Here is a 16,400-nt window from a genome sequence, read left to right on the forward strand (position 1 = left end):
GTCAAGTCAAGAGAACATAAGAAGCAAAATCACATGCATTTGACTTTGCTCCTAAATTATTAATAAGCTGTAGTCCTTTCTATTTTAGGAACTAATTAGCATATATAAATGAGTTCATATGAGCTCATTTAGAAATGCTAAGTTTCTCGTTACTTTGTCTGAAAATTCATAGCATGTGTCAAGAAACAAAACCACTGTTTGAGACAACCCAAAACATACAAGAGTTAGTTTGCACTATAGGGGCTTTGGCTTATGTAACAAAGGTGCAAAAAGTGGGGGTCGCAAAACAATAGTCAGGGTCTGTAATCTCTTGAAGGGCTTTGGCTACTGCAGACCAGATGTGAAAAGTGGAGAAAGGGTGTTTTCCTCTCAATGTTACTCAAAACATTTTGTATTCAGTTTGGTAGTGAGTGGCAAAAGATGCACACAACCCAATGTATCACACTGCACATATATGGACCATCTGAAAGTCTGCCATTAGAGACAATTTCTTCTAAAGGCTGAAGTGAATATGAACAGGTGGCAAACATGGATCTCAAGGGGATCCAACTGCCATATTTGTTAAGCTGAGGACCATACAACTTTCACAATAAGCTGGTGCAGATGCAATGGCAACAAAAACACATGTATTGAGGGTAGCAGACATTTCATTGAACGCCGTTTCATTGAACGCCGTTTCATTGAATGAATGGACATTTCATCGAACGCCGTTTCATAGAATCGATAAGGGCCGTTTCATCTTATTTCTCTGTATCGAGTTTTGGGGCATAACTGTGCTTTATACATGTTTTACCTTACATTTGTTAAGACTAAGGTAGTCACTTGAGAAAATGTTTTTAAGGTGGAGTCAAATTACCAGAAATAAAAATCATTGGTATAAAAAGAAATAAAAACAAATGGCTAAGCGACTTACTGAAAAGTTTTACTAATGTACACGACAGAAAACATGACACCGGAGGTAAAGGACCGACAGTTAAAACACTTCTAAGTGTCGGTGTAATTTTTTTCAGCGGCTGTCTAGGAGTTTCAGTAATGTGCAATTCACACCAGCTCGTTTGCACACTTATGCTTAGTTGAAAGTTTATTCACGGAAAGCATTTAACTGCCAAGGCAGCACGCCTATAATATAACGATACTCTGCCAGGAGAGCACACAAAATAAATTATAACGATACTTTGATTATCAGCTTTAAACTCAGATGAAATGTTTCTGCTTTTTTTTTTTTTTTTAGTTTTAAATTTTTAGAGATAAAAGCTGCACAAAGTGTCAGCCAACATTGTTTCGAGCTACACCTGGACCGGACCTCCCCTTCACTGTCAACTTTATCACTGACCCTTTTGCCTATGAATGATCTTCACGACGCTTTCTTAGGAAGGCGAACCCGCACCAGACAATAGTAAAGCCCAGGGTGTACTCTGTCACTTAAGACAGAATCCTTTCGGATCCTCACATAACCCAAGGTTACACGTACACCCTGTCAGACATTAAAACACTACCCGCTTCGCAGGAAGCACATCATGCTTTCCGTTTTTTTAGAGCGCAGCTCTTAGGGGCCCGTTTCCGGCTTGAGCGGCGTCGCCGTCGGCGTCGGCGTAACCGCGCGGTGCATCATGGGAAATGTCCCATAATGCACCGCGCGAGCCCCCCACCAAGGTCACGTGACCTCGTGGGGGGTCACGTGACCCCCCGAAGTCACGTGACTCCCCTGAGGTCACGTGGCCCCCTTTTCGAGGTCACGTGACCCCCGCCGATGTCGCGTGACCCCCCGATGACGTCATCGTCACTGATGACGTCACCGGCATCCACATCGTCATCGTCATCATCACTGATGACGTCACCGGCATCCACATCGTCATCGTCATCATCACTGATGACGTCACCGGCATCCACATCGTCATCGTCATCACTGATGACGTCACCGGCATCCGCATCGTCATCATCACTGATGACGTCACCGGCATCCACATCGTCATCGTCATCATCACTGATGACGTCACCGGCATCCACATCGTCATCGTCATCATCACTGATGACGTCACCGGCATCCACATCGTCATCGTCATTATCACTGATGACGTCACCGGCATCCACATCGTCATCGTCATCATCACTGATGACGTCACCGGCATCCACATCGTCATCGTCATCATCACTGATGACGTCACCGACATCCGCATTGTCATCGTCATCATCACTGATGACGTCATCAGTGACGTCACTGATGTCGTCACCGGCATCCGCATCGTCATCGTCATCATCACTGATGACGTCATCAGCGACGTCACTGATGACGTCACCGACATTCGCATCGTCATCGTCATCATCACTGGTGAAGTCATCAGTGACGTCACTAATGACGTCATCGGTACCCGCATCGTCATCGTCACTGATGACGTCATCAGTGACGTCAGTGATGACATCATCGGCATTGGGGGTCACGTGACCCCCAAGGTAACGTGACCCCCCCCAGGTTAGTTTAACCCCCCCCCCCCAGTGCCCTTCCCTCCTCCTCCTCAAGAGCTGCGCTCTAATTCGGCGTTACAGGGAGTTGTAAGCGGCTTTCATTTTTTTTCTAATTTTTAATTGTTTTATGTGACATGGAGAGGGGTCATTGTTTCATAGAGGCTTTCTTCTCGAAGCAGGATATGTTCAGGATGGAACTTATCTTGTCACTGCACCCCGTGATTTAAAATACGGGAGAATCGGATGACGTAGTGTATAAAAATTAAAATAAATTACAAAAATATTACAGGCTGTAACGGTGTTCGCTGAAAAGGCGTTCGACGAAACGGCGTTCGACGAGACGGCGTTCGACGAGACGGCGTTCGACGAAACGGCGTTCGACGAAACGGCGTTCGACGAAATGTTTGGACCCAATGTATTGATATTATTGTAAATTTTTCTATTTTACCACCTAGGCACTCCAACATTCTTCTATATGTTGACCAATATGTCTATTATAATTATTATTATTAAGAAAACAAATCAGTCGACATTTATATGGATTCAGGAGTCGCAGTCTGTCAGTTTTAGGCACTTCTGCTTTAGCACACTTTACAATACACTCGTTCTGCAACCTAAGTCTTTCCTACTGTGTTTAACAAGTATAACTAAAGTGGGACAAGCAAACTGCATTACTTTTCTTCTTGTAGCTCTTTCGTGTAGCCCGTGTACTTGTTGAAGAAATCAGTGCAGTCGACACCTTTGTCCAGGCCACTGTAGGAATATTGAAATTCTGAAATTGGCATTGTTTGTAGGTATCAAGCAATATAGGTATGCAGAAGGGAGCAAGTAGTGTCAATTAAGAGAGATGTCAAGAAAGGCAAAAACAAGTAGCCTAAAACCAGCCACCTTAATCTGCTAAACCTTGCCTCTTGGGCGTTCCACACATAGCGAATGTGCTGGTGTATGAAGAACCTCAGGTAAGCCTCCTGCATTGAAAAAAAAAAATGCTATGGTTATTCAGGCGTTGCCAGTCCTGACAAAAGATAACCTAAGTACTGTATGTCACATACAAAAACAAATCTCCTCTATCACTAACTTGTAGTTCAATTGTACCTTTACAGAAAGTTTCCAAGCTCTCATTTACTATCACGTTTTCCACTTTCTAAAACAATATTTATTTACTAAGCAAAACACAATGAGAAGATTCAAGTTTAAATGAATGTCTTATACTCCAGTAGCTGGAAAACGAAGAGGAAGTTGCAGGGGTTTCCCCAGGAATTGAAATGAGGGGGGGTGTCTAAATTTTGAGGGGGGGGGGGGGGGTTTAGGGGAGGGGGCATTGAGAATAGAGGAGTTGTTGGCGAATTAAGGGGGTGCCTTCAGAAAAACAAGGGGGGTGTACACCCCCCTAGGGGGTGTGTAGGGAAATCACTGGGCAGTAGTACCTGATATGTGACTTTACAGGAGCTGTGCTTGTAAAAGGCAATGCTTGATGAAGTGGGTTCATGAATAGGTTGTAAAATGACCTTGGATACTGAAAGTCTGTTGTACTTGTCCTGTAAATGAATGGAGTGAGAAGAGTTGTTTATGTGCACAGAACATTCATAAATGTGGGAGCCAGAACACAAGAAATATCTAAAGTCGGTGACAGGTCAAGAACGAAGTGGAAGCTCCTCCCACCCCTTTCCACTTTAACAGAGCGAACGGTGGAAAGGAGGTCACCTTCTCTTCGGTGATCGCTCTGTTAAAGTGGAAAGGGGTAGGAGGAGCTTCCACTTCATTCTTGACCTGTCACCGACTATAGCTTGACATCTATTAATCTCGAACATTAAAAATGGGCCTGCATAAAGAGAATGATATTGCAGTGTTTTGCAATTATGCTCGTGTTCTATTAGTCCAGATGAGTATGCATTTTTAAAACAATATTTGTATCTCGATCTGCTATGCTGCAAAACCCAGCGACCATTTCTTGGTTCGACCCCCCTCCTATCTCTTTCCATCTGGATAAGTATATTGTACCGGCATGGAACATGTAATCACTACATACTGCACAATGCAACCCTGAAGGTTAGCAGTCGCACTGCAATGGCTAAACTGCCCACCTACAGTTAAACCAGACACCATTTTAAAGCAGACTAATTTCCCAACATTTAAGCATGCATACAACAAATTTGACTTTTTGTATTGCTGTAAAGAATTCATACACATGAGGTCACTTGGCTATCTTTGACGGTTCCCGTTTCCTGGGTTCTAACTGGGATGTGCCACAGTGTTTACAAATGTAGATAACCCACTTTGTGTTAGGAAAGAGCAAGATGTTTTTCTTTTCTATCAGCCACCTCCGATAACTACTGACCCCACTGCTAGGTTTCAAAAGGGAAAAGTTATCTTAAATGCTAATGTTTGTAAAAAAAAAAGAAAAAGATTAGCACATCAAGTAACTTTGCATAGCACATAGCGAGATATGTCTCAACAGGTGTATAGATAAGCATAGAAAACTGGGAGGAAGCAGGAGCAGCTGTAGGGCTTGCCAGATGCCATCATTATCTTATGAGAAAGTCCGAAGTGTACACTGGAAGTTTTTCCAAAGAGCTCTTTTTACCAGCTCCTGCAACCCTTGATTATTGCTTGCACTTTCTCGCAAGATTGTGACAGCATCTGGAATGTCATCCATAATGGTGCACAGGAGGTTTTAAAGATAGCCATGAACAAAGGGTATTAAAAGAATGCTATTATGTGCAGGAGCATGACTTAATACTAAATCGCTATCAATGCTGACACAGGGGGCATTACAGTGAAACAAGGGTCAGTTGGTGGAGTTTACTATAACACTCACCTTTAGGACGAGGACCTCAGCTTTAGACAGTTCGCAAGTGGTGCACGTCATCCATACTTCCCGTTCAGGTTGCCATCTTGAGACCAGCGCCACCAGTCCCAATGTCAGGAAGCAGAATGCATTGTACAGTAGCTTTCTCCAGGTGGAGATTCTGTAACCATAAACTTCCTGAAAAAGAAATTGCTTATATGATTACTGTAAGGGCATTTTATAGACCAACACGCGGCTCTGACGTCACGCAGCTGCGGTGGCGCTGTCGACGGCACTGCATATGCGCAGACGCTTCACTTCGGGCGAATTCGGTTTCTGCACACGTGCAGTGCCCACACCTTGTGTGGGCAAACGCTGGCGTGTTTGTAAACAGCGTGTCGGTCTATAGCCTCCTAATTGTTGTTATTAGTGAATCAAAAATAAATTATAATCATTAATTTGCTTCAGTTAAGAAATAAAATAAAATATTTTAAATGCAATCAGCAAGTGAAAATTATGAAATGTTGACATTAATTGACGATATATACAGTTCTCATGGGGCAGCGGAGAAAAGCTCACCGGAGTAAAGCTCACCGGAGTAAAGCTCACCGGAGAAAAGCTCACCGCAAAACCGGCAGATGCGGAAAAAAGCTCACCGGCCTTTGAGCGGATGAGGAGAAAAGCTCACCGATTTTTTACTTTTTTTTTTTAGCTTGGCTGGTTTCTGCGTCACACGTGGCAATTTAACACAATTTGAATTCGTCATTTCATTAAAGATATTTACTACTTTTGCAATATTCTTGAAGTTCATTGGCCATATTTACTAATTCCTCGGAAATTAGGAATCACCGATTCTGTATATCAGTGCAGCCGCAAGTACAAAAACACAACATTGGACATAATGTAGAAAACCCGAGGCTGTGGTAAAAGCAAGGAAACGAAGTCGAAGAAGAAAGACAGGGGAAAAGAATGTCTCACGTTCTTTCTTGTCTTGAGACATTCTTTTCCCCTGTCTTTCTTCTTCGACTCCGTTTCCTTGCTTTTACCACAGCCTCGGGTTTTCTACGTTATGATCAACATCCACCAGCTCGCCTGCGCACTCACAGTTTTTTCATTGACAACATTGGACACCGGTAAAAAAAGACAACAATTCATTGACAGCTGACAGTGCGCCGTCGGTAGCTCTGTCAGATTAAAAAGTTTGTTCTTTACGAGCTAATATGACTAGCTGTGAGGACACCGCTTCAGCTCCAAAGATTGTGTAGTGCCTGATATATAAGTATGTGTTTGTCGATGTAATCAGTGTCGGGTACGCTGTTTTCTTTCTGTTAATTTCACGAATAAAACTTTAGTTATGAGAACAGCTTCGTCCTCTCGTGTTTGCATGTCTTCACTCCGTCGTCATCGTTTGAGTGGTTTCCATCATGTATAACGTTCACCAGCTCGCCCAATTCGCTACCTTACAGAAAACTAGTTCTCTTATAGGACACGAGTAACAGCGGTGACAGTGTGCAGCTCTGAAGGTCATGGGTCGCTCTCCGTAGAAAGGCACTATCACACGTAGGCAACGTGTGGAAACACCAGCTCGAACGGCTAGAAAACATGCATCTCCGTGGAAGAAAGAAACCTCGATATCCTATATCGACTGTTTTATCCTGTTTTCAAAGGTTAAGAAAAGCTTCAAAGAGAATTTCAGGCACTGCGTTGTTGCGCATGCACTTTTGGATTTTCGACATTTATGGTTTTGATTTTTAGGTATTAGGCAGACATAATTAAGTTTTCGAACTTATTCCTGTTCTTCAAGTTCATAAAATTTTCAGTTAGGCTTTCGTTGCCTAGAGAGTAAACCACAGAAAACACTTGCCCGCAATTATAAGTTTGGGAGAAATATACCCAATAAGCTTAAAGGCTGACTTATGAAACCATTTTGCACAGGGTAGGAAAGTGCTCCCCAACGACCTTCGCTCCCTCCCCTCTCGCACTCCTTCCTCCTCCTCCCCTGAAAGGGGCGGGTCCGGAAGCTAGTTTCCATGGAAAGGAGAAGGGGTTTCCTCCTTTCTGGTGGCAAGAAGGAAACCTCTTCTCCCACTGAAGATGGTTTTGTAGGTCGGCCTTTAACAAATAATACAAAAAGGACATTTTCTTTTTTACAAAGTTGACGAATTTTAATGATAATAAATTGATATGTTACACATGATCCAACAGCCTCCATGTAAAAAGAAGAAAAAAAAAATCAGTGACCTTTTCTCCGCATACTCTCAATGGCCGGTGAGCTCTTTTCCGTATCCGCGGGTTTTGCAGTGAGCTTTTCTCCGGTGAGCTTTTCTCCGGTGAGCTTTTTTCTGTGATTTGTTGTCATGACCTATCTAACTTGCCATGTCTCATTAAATCATTGAAATACGATTTAAGTAATACACATGGGTAATAGCTTTAAAATCGAAAAACCCATTTTTTTTGTAAAGCTGTATCAAACTTTTGTCTGATTATATATGAAGCATGTGTAACTTGTTTGCATTTTTCTTCTTTTTTTTTTTCAGGCGTTGGCAGATTTTACATCTATTATCTTTAACGAAGGAAATATGAGGAAGAAAAAAAATGTTGCTTCTTGCTCGCGTGCTTTTTTTTTTTGTTTTTTTTCGAGTCTGCAAGACCGAGAGAGACCAGACAGGTTTTAAGCCTCTTGCGATCTCTTAGGACCAGCTCCGCTGCATCGCATCCGGTCCTAAGAAGTCGCAAAAGGCTTAAAAACCGGTCTGATCTCTCTCGGTCTTACTCAGTCGCAAGAGTGTGAACGGATATATCGAAGCAGTAAAATAACCTCCCGGAACTTATGATTTATGCTTTTGACAGTGTTTACATAATGGCTTTGCTGCGATAACTATTTCTTGAACAATCACACAAATATGCATGCGGGCGTGGGTCATTGGAAATAAACATGCCATCATCAAAAATTATCAACAAAGGGCATATGTTGTCGCGCGGAAGTGATTGCATTGACGTCACATCGGTTGTGGTGGTTTTGCTGCATGCGCGCCTCCGACTGGAGGACCGGTACTCACAATGCGTTCGTCTGCGTCTCCATGTACGACGGCGGTGAATCCGAGCAGCTCGTCTTCGGGCAGCAGTTTGTAGGACATGACTCGCTTTCTTCAAACATAGCAAATGGGAGGTCGACTGCACACCCTAGCAACAAAAGAAAGCGGCAAAATAATCTTAGTCTGCATGCCTTTCGACCCCTTAGCAACAATTAACACATCGCTTGTGGCAGAAGTAATTAACGTACCAAACAAACAAACAGCCAAAAAGGAAGGTAAACAAAATCCGTACCGTACTAGACGGAAATGTGCAAGATCACCACCAACTATATCCATATTGTCAGTGATCGACACTGCTTGAAATTACTGTTGATAGCCGCTGTTCTGCACCGACTCGACTGAGTTCGGAATCCGTGTCTAGCTTACGCACGATAAGCGTACGATGGTGGACGTCGGTGCGATGACAAATCAAATCACACGAAGGAAGAAAAGAAGTGCCGAGAAAACGTTTCGAATAAAAGTTCTACTTACGCCTCGACGGTTCTCATAGCCAGCGCGGACCAAGTTGCTTATGCAGGCCGGAGCTTTCCGTACTCTGGCGGTGGCTGATAAGGACGGCCGATTAGGACTGCAAGAGATAAGGTTATGTGTATCCGCTCGGGAGTCGGGGAAGGCTTGCGTCGATGCTTCACCAGCTTTTTTTTTCTTTTGCTCGTTTGTTATTATCTGTCGAGCTTTTTCTTGCCGAAATCTCAACCTTTGCGCGAAAAAAGACAGAATAAATGGGCGCGCGAAGAAGTGTTGGGCGGCAACTGCGTCGCGCCTACGGCTCAGCGCAGCGACTGTTTCGTTTCCGCTTTGCTTTGTGCATTGTTCTCCGTTCTCTTGAGAATCGGAGCCAAAACAAGATGATTGACTGCACTCGTGTTGCAACAGTTTTTGTATTTTCACTATAATTACCTCATCAAAATAATCGGCATTCCTAACCTACAAACACGCGTCAAAAAAAAAAAAAAAAAAAAAAAAAAAAAAGAAGGCAGCGTTTTTTTTTGTTTTTTTTTTAATTTGCAGACAGCTAGAATGAGCGGTGGTCATCCTAGCAACGTGCTCGAGTCGGCAGAGCACACTGATCTCTCAGTGGCAGAGCACATGACAAGCGCTGAGCTCCAGACATTGTCAAGGTTCAGCTGTTCTTGTCACTGCAGCGGTTTTACACCATCCACTACCCCAATGCGGGAGGCACTCACTTGATCGAATGACGTTTTAGCGAACGCCCACGTTTCACCGAATGACACTCGTTTTCGGGTGGGCCAAATGGGTTCACATTTTTGTAATGAGCCGACTGTCGCCGCGAAGCGGCGACAGTCTGCGGCAGCTTAGTACAAAAGAGACAGTCTCGGCGGCTCATCATTGTAATAAGCCGCGCGCCCCCGTTATTCGCTAAAACGTCGATTCGCTCAAATGTCGCTGTTCGCTACAACGTCATTCGCTCATGTAATATGGACCCGAGGTCACAGCCAGATGCCAAAGTTTCAGCCCGATCCGATACCTTATTCAAAAGTTATAAGTGATTTTCTGAAAATATCAATGGGGAAATGGAGCCCATTTTTGCCCGTTTTCGGTTTCTGGTGCCATAGAGCCCCATGTATCCGAAAACTCCGTCGGCCGCCATTTTCCCATTGAACTTTTCAGAAAATCAGTTATAAGTTATAACCTTTGAATAAGGCATCGGATCGGACTGAAACTTTGGCATCTGGTTGTGATCTCTAGAGGTACCTTTGGGCGGAGAATGAGCGTTCGGCGATGCGTAGTTAATTTTTGCAAAAAAAAAAAAAAAAAAAAAAAATAAATAAATAAAAAATTAACTGTAATTTTTTTTTTTTGTGTGACACCCTGTACATACGTGTACCACCCCGTGACTACGACATGAATGCGACCCCCGTTACTCCGTCATCAAGTTTCACATAGGAGAGACTAAAGGCTGGTTCACACTGCCCCATTTTCTTACGTTAAGTTACGTTCCGAAATATTACGCTGAAGTCACCGGGACCTCTGTGCTTCATATTAAGCGAGGCTACCAGTTCAAGAAGAAAGCATGACACGCGACATTCGAGACACGAATGTTTCGGTGACTTATACGTAACGTAACTTAACGTAAGAAAATGGGGCAGTGTGAATGAGCTTTAAAGCCCCTTCATGTTTCAAAAGTAGCGCAAGGTGCGTCGAATCATGAGGCACGTGCAACCTGCAACCTTTGGGAAGATCATGGCGGCACAGGGCAGCACTGAGCTAGATTTCAGACGCCATGTTCTTCCCAGAAGTGGCTCGCGGCACGTGTTTCGAGCAATGGTGCCACTTTTCCCAGGATGGGGGTCTTTAGGAGAGTCTGAAAGAAAATGCACCCTCGCGGCAAAGAGCCGGGTGTCAGCATAGTTGGGTCACATAGTGTCAGTAAGTTTGCGTAAAGTGAGAAACATTCCACCAAAGCTCTGGCTTCCGCCGTGCTTTCGTTGGGCGCCGCGCGTGCACGCTTGTGTAAGCAAGGGCAGAAAGCTCGCGCTGAAGGCGGAGCTTCTTCTATCAGCTTAAAGGGGTACGGAAACGAAATGGTTGCCCTCATTTCTTTGTTTAGATGCGGTCTATGTTGTGCCGGCAGCCCATAAACTGACGAAAAGGCAAACAGCGCACAGTAAAACGGGATCTAAAGGAAGTGCAAACAGGACAAGCGCTGACTCTCAACTGAAATTTAAGAAAACATTACATGAAAACTGACGAAAAGGCAACATCTTTTCATCCCCTCATGAGTTTATGTTATATCTATGTGACTGGATGTCTGCGAACTAATCAATAATCAATTTCTGCAATTTCTCGTTGCGATCGGTGGTGGGAGCTGTAGGGGGCATCTGCCATTGCGTTGTCATGGATGTGGGTGCAAACCTATCCTCAGTAAGACTGTTATCATTGGCAATGGAAGGGACATATTGAATAGAGAAATTTTAGAGGCGCTTGCAATTATCAAAGCAGGCGCGAACTGTGCAAGTCAAACGTCAGTGGGCTTGAGTATAGTAAAGAGAATGTCTTTCTAGACACGTGGTGAATGTATCAAGTGACGTGGGCGGGGTTGCTGTTTTCTTTGTTTTGTTTTCATGTGATTACATTTCAGTTGAGAGTCAGCGCTTGCCCTCTTTGCACTTCCTTTAGTCCTCGTTTACTGTGCGCTGTTTGCCTTTTCGTCAGTATGAACACACTAACCCACATGGCCACCCTTATTCAGCCCATAAACTGTAGTATAGTCCAGGGTTTCTGGGCTGCCGGCAGAAAAGGGAAGAAAACTAATTTTAAAACGAATGTACAGATTACAAAATTATGCCTGCAGGTGGCTGTCTGTGAAGCTCCATTGTGGGGAGCCTTCATACACTTTCGCCACGTTCCCTACTCCGTTGGAACGCCGGCACGTCAGAAGCAGCGCCAGTTAGCGTAAACTATAATTTCTATTCCATCACCAAGTTGTTCATGGCACTGTAAATTCGCGGCTTTATTACAAACTATTGAATTTCATGTTCCCTCTCGCCCGAGCCGAAACATTTCAACTTTTTATCCATCTTGCTTGTCCGCTGTGGTCAAGGATACAAATTGCTTATGATTCACAAAAATTTAACCTCGACATCTTTTCATCCCCTCATGAGTTTATGTTATGTATACGTGACTGGATGTCTGCGAACTAATCAATAATCAAGTTCTGCATTATGGTAATTTTGCGTGACTTTTATTGATTTAACTTTGTTGTTTCCTGTATTTTTAGGTTTTACTCCATGTATGCTTAGTGCATCACACTGTAAATTAAGAGGTTGTTTGTGGGCACGAGAAAAATAAAACGATTTATTATTATTTTTATAAAACAATTATTCTACTCCGTTCACACTGCCTTGACTGGGCTGCTCGCTGCACGAGCGTTCGTGCAGCCGCCGAGGCTTCATCCAAACCAACTAGCTCGCGCTTTTAGCATGCGCGGCTAACAATAGTCTATGCTAAGATCAGACGAAGTATTGGCGGCGAGATGTTTCGGTGGCGCCCTCCTGTGGTTACCTTTCGTGACGTCATTACCTTGTGAACAACAAGTTCGCTGGTGTTTTTAAAGAGCATGGTGAAAGCTTGAAATCATATCACTCTCAAACCAACACTGCCAACACCGTAAAAATTGAAGTTCTTCCATTCCTCTTATTTCCGTCGCGGGGAAATCTTTTGCTGACGTCGTAGTCAGCATTCGGCCTATCGTGGAAGACCGATCACAGCGACGCTTTCGACCGCTCACGTCGCCAATAGGCGGGATTGTCACGTGTTGACGTCACCAAACGGCATGGCTCGCAACTACATTACCCTTGACCGTACATGAACTATTGACGTCACGAGCGCGATACGGATTGCGCTTCTCGCTGGCAGACTTAAAGGGACACTGACAGGGTATTTATGCTCGCCGAGTTTTTTAATTGTACGTGACATATGAGAGCTCAACCAGCTCAACTACCCAGAACAGAATTTGCGGCTCGAAATTCGGTTTCTTTCCGCCCGAAAACCGCCGATCAAGAACTGGCCGGTTCGAGTCTCGCTCACTCTCTTTTCCGCAGTACGGGCCGTTTTCTAAGGTATCGATGCGACCACCAAATTTAATCAAAGTCGTAGGTCACTGAAAGCACACACTCAATATTAAAAATAGAAAAAAATATGAAACCCATTTTTTGTGGCTTCTAAAAAGCTGCAAATACGTTGATTGAAAAAAAAAGTTGCACAGACAACCGGAAGCATTCTGTGCGTGCGTCGTTTCGCGTATCGTGGGACTCGCAGGGACGGCGATGGCAGCGGACGACGGGCGTGGGACCTCTATTTCAGAACTGTCGTTCGCGGTACCGGCGAATTTTGTCTGCCTTTAAAAGAGAAATTTGGGACTTGTCAAAAGAATCGGTATCCATCCCGTACGACACGCCCGACCACCAAGCCGATTTGCACGAAGACGTCGCCGAGCCGTCGCTCCCTTGCGGCTGAAGACATCGCTCGCGCAAACGTCAAGCGCGACGTGTCTACTTCGAGTTGAATATGCACACGTACGATTTCTTTACTAGGTGAGAATGTCGCCAATGCGTGGTGCATCCCGACTTCGACCCGGGAGTGCGTTTGCAAGAGGAAAATCGGCAGCAAACTTTCCAACTCACAGTCTATCGGCTGAATTATTACTAAGGAAAGAGATACCCCAATTTTGATATGCCCCAGGAGCTAGGAGAAAGAAGAAGACGCCGTTTCGAACGGACGTGTTTTCATGATCTCCAAGGAAAATCATCAATCGGCCTCAGGCCGAGGAAACCCCAGTACTTCAAGTTTAAATGGAAATAACGATCTTCGAATGATGCACCCGGAGAATACTGTGGCGACACCCGTAGGCCCAGGAAATGCCCAGGCTCAGGCGGTAAGCCAAGACGAGTACCGAATTCTGCTTCCACGATTTCCGCCGGCAGCTTTGTGCCTTAACTCTGTGTTTCTTCATGCTGACCTCACTGGTCGACCTTACCGTGCGATGGACTTTCGCGACGGCCTGAAAGATGTGGTAGATCTGAGTGACGTGCTGTCCCTCGGGCAGTTCCAAATGAGCCACTTCTGGATGGCAACGATGGCAAATCCTGCAGCCACGGAAAAGCTAAAGGCGGTGAAAGAACTCAGGGTAAAAGGAAAAAAGTGCCTCATTATTGATCCCAATTCGAAAGATGTCAAGATCAAACTTCTCTGGCTACCGTTGCACTTGGACGAGAAAAAGGTCGCTGAAGCCTTGGCGCCTTTTGGAACGGTGCGGAGTGTCGCGAGAGAGAAGTGGCGCGTTCCCGGGATGGAGAACATGGAGACAATGAACAGAGAGGTCTGCATGACTCTTCACGACACCGCGACTTCAGAAAGCATTCCTCATCTGTTAAAAGTTGCTGGATCGCAGACCCTTGTCGTCATGTCCGGACGGCCGCCCTTGTGTCTGAGATGCAAGAGAGTTGGCCACATTCGACGACAATGTCGTACTCCAAAATGTGCCCGATGCAACAGATACGGACACCAAAGCGATGAGTGCTATTCCAGCTACGCAAGCATACTTCGAGGCCCCGGCGCTGAAGCAGATTCCAACTCCGAGCTGTTGATGGACATCTCAGAGGTTGTGGATGCCAGTGGAGACATCCTTCCCACCCAAGGGGTAACAGCAGAACACACGCCCCCAAGTCCTAATGAGTGTCAGGCGTCGGCTGAGAAGAACACCGAACCGCCTCAAATCGGCGTAGCGACGGAAGGTGAAGCTCCATCTACACAGGAGTGTAACGACGAAAGAACTCCGCAACCATCGGAAGCACCGAGGCAGTCGGCGGACCCCGCAGGCAAGCCCACGGATTACGACAACGAAGATGACCCTGAAGCCACCATGGACACAACCCTCAGCACATCAAAGGACACTAATGAGAGCAAACGAAAAAAAGAAGTACCGCCAGACACCATCGCGAGTAAGCGGAAAACATCACTTGCGCGCTAGATGATCATATAACCCCTCCTCCCCACCCCCATTCCCCTCACCCCCATACCTCCCCTACCTCCTCCCCATCCTCCTTCTCACGAGGGCATTCGTTTTATGACCTTGAATGTTAGAGGCTTCAATTCCCGCAAAAAGCAATATCATTTAAAGCGCCTCCTTGACGATAAGGATTTTGACTTTGAGGCACTGCAAGAAACAAAATTGTCAACAGAGGAACAAGTAGAAAATGCCTTGAATATTTTCCTCCATCAGTACGAAATATGTGTTAGCCATGCTGTTGGTTTCTCTGGCGGTGTCATGTTGTTTATTAAGAAGTCCTTTCAGTTATCTGAATTAATGGTCACGACAGATCTTTGCGGGCGCTTCATCATGTGCGACTTTCGAGTTACTGACGTATATTGGCGTGTAATATGTGTTTACGCACCAAATGACGTTAATCAGAGAGTAGCGTTCTTTTATCATCTACGACCCTATTTAATTTGTAACAAATTGGTAGTTCTTCTAGGAGATTTCAACTGTGTTTGTGAGGAAGCAGACAGGACGCCTACTAAATCGCGCATTGACAAAAGTGCACAAATAGTGCTAAATATGGTTGACGAGAGCAATATTTTTGACGCAGCTTCATTTCAACAAGGAGGAAAGCAACTGCAGTTTACGCATTTTCAAAACTCCTCTCACGCACGCTTAGATAGAATTTATTGTTCCGTAGACCTTATCAACTGTCTAGGGAGTTATACGGTGGATCCAGTATTTTTCACTGATCACTGTGTGCTCTCGTTAACAGTAGGGAAGAAGATAAGAAAAAAGGAAATAAACTGGAAGCTATGGAAACTCAACTGCCAACTACTAAAAGACGAACATTTTCTGGCCACTTCTAATGATCTCTTAAAACAAGTAGGAGAAATGACTGAGCACATTTTTGTTAAGTGGGAACTATATAAGCAAGATTTAAAACAGTTAGCAATTGAGAGGAGCAGTATTCTGAAATTTGAGAAGTCAGAAACAGAAAAAGCACTGCTACGTAATTTACGCGTCTTGGTCGAACTTGAATGCACAAACCCCGGACAGGGATTTGAAGACATAACTCGCATGAAAGCCGAATTAGATACATTGTACCAGGATCGTTACCAAGGAGCTGTCGTGCGCACGCGCACAGATAAATATCTTATGGGGGAACAGCCTACAAAAAGAGCAATGGAGGAGGAGAAGAGGTATGCCATAACTAAAGAAATTACGGAAATAGAAGATAATAACTTGATAATCACAGATAAGGAAACCATAGCCCACGTCTTTGTTAAACATTACCGAAAGATGTTTGGGAAAAGTGCTTCATCGATAGATAACGACTACCTTAAGGAACTGGTAGCTTTACTGCCCCAATTAGATGAGGAGTGCAGAAAGGGGCTTGAGGAACCCATCAGCTTACAAGAAATAGAAAAAGCCATTGATGACCTTCCGAAAGGAAAAACTCCTGGTCCAGATGGTATCACAGGGGAATTTTATAAACTGCGTAAAAATGCTTTAGCTCCCATTTTGTTAGAAATCTTTCAAGAGGCTTACA

General features: G+C 44.5%; 1 protein-coding gene across 3 annotated transcripts in view; it reads right to left on the reverse strand.

Moving 5' to 3' along the window:
• The window catches only part of LOC8029176 (polyamine-transporting ATPase 13A3), a 99,330-nt gene that overhangs the window by 43,460 nt on the left and 39,470 nt on the right, over nucleotides 1-16,400 (reverse strand). For 2 of the 3 annotated variants that reach the window (XM_040215561.3, XM_040215560.3), the window contains exons 2-7: nucleotides 8,818-8,914; nucleotides 8,311-8,434; nucleotides 5,282-5,449; nucleotides 3,891-4,001; nucleotides 3,352-3,431; nucleotides 3,139-3,216 (exon numbers count right to left, since the gene is read on the reverse strand). In XM_040215561.3, coding sequence (XP_040071495.1) covers nucleotides 3,139-3,216; nucleotides 3,352-3,431; nucleotides 3,891-4,001; nucleotides 5,282-5,449; nucleotides 8,311-8,388 — 515 coding nt within the window. In that variant the 5' untranslated portion in view covers nucleotides 8,389-8,434; nucleotides 8,818-8,914. Of the gene's footprint in view, nucleotides 1-3,138; nucleotides 3,217-3,351; nucleotides 3,432-3,890; nucleotides 4,002-5,281; nucleotides 5,450-8,310; nucleotides 8,435-8,817; nucleotides 8,915-16,400 lie in introns of those variants that run through there. The other variant, XM_040215562.3, reaches the window with a different exon arrangement.

This window comes from Ixodes scapularis, unplaced genomic scaffold, assembly GCF_016920785.2.
Source record: "Ixodes scapularis isolate PalLabHiFi unplaced genomic scaffold, ASM1692078v2 PGA_scaffold1__304_contigs__length_218370807, whole genome shotgun sequence".
In the NCBI taxonomy this organism is placed as follows: Eukaryota; Metazoa; Arthropoda; class Arachnida; order Ixodida; family Ixodidae; genus Ixodes; species Ixodes scapularis.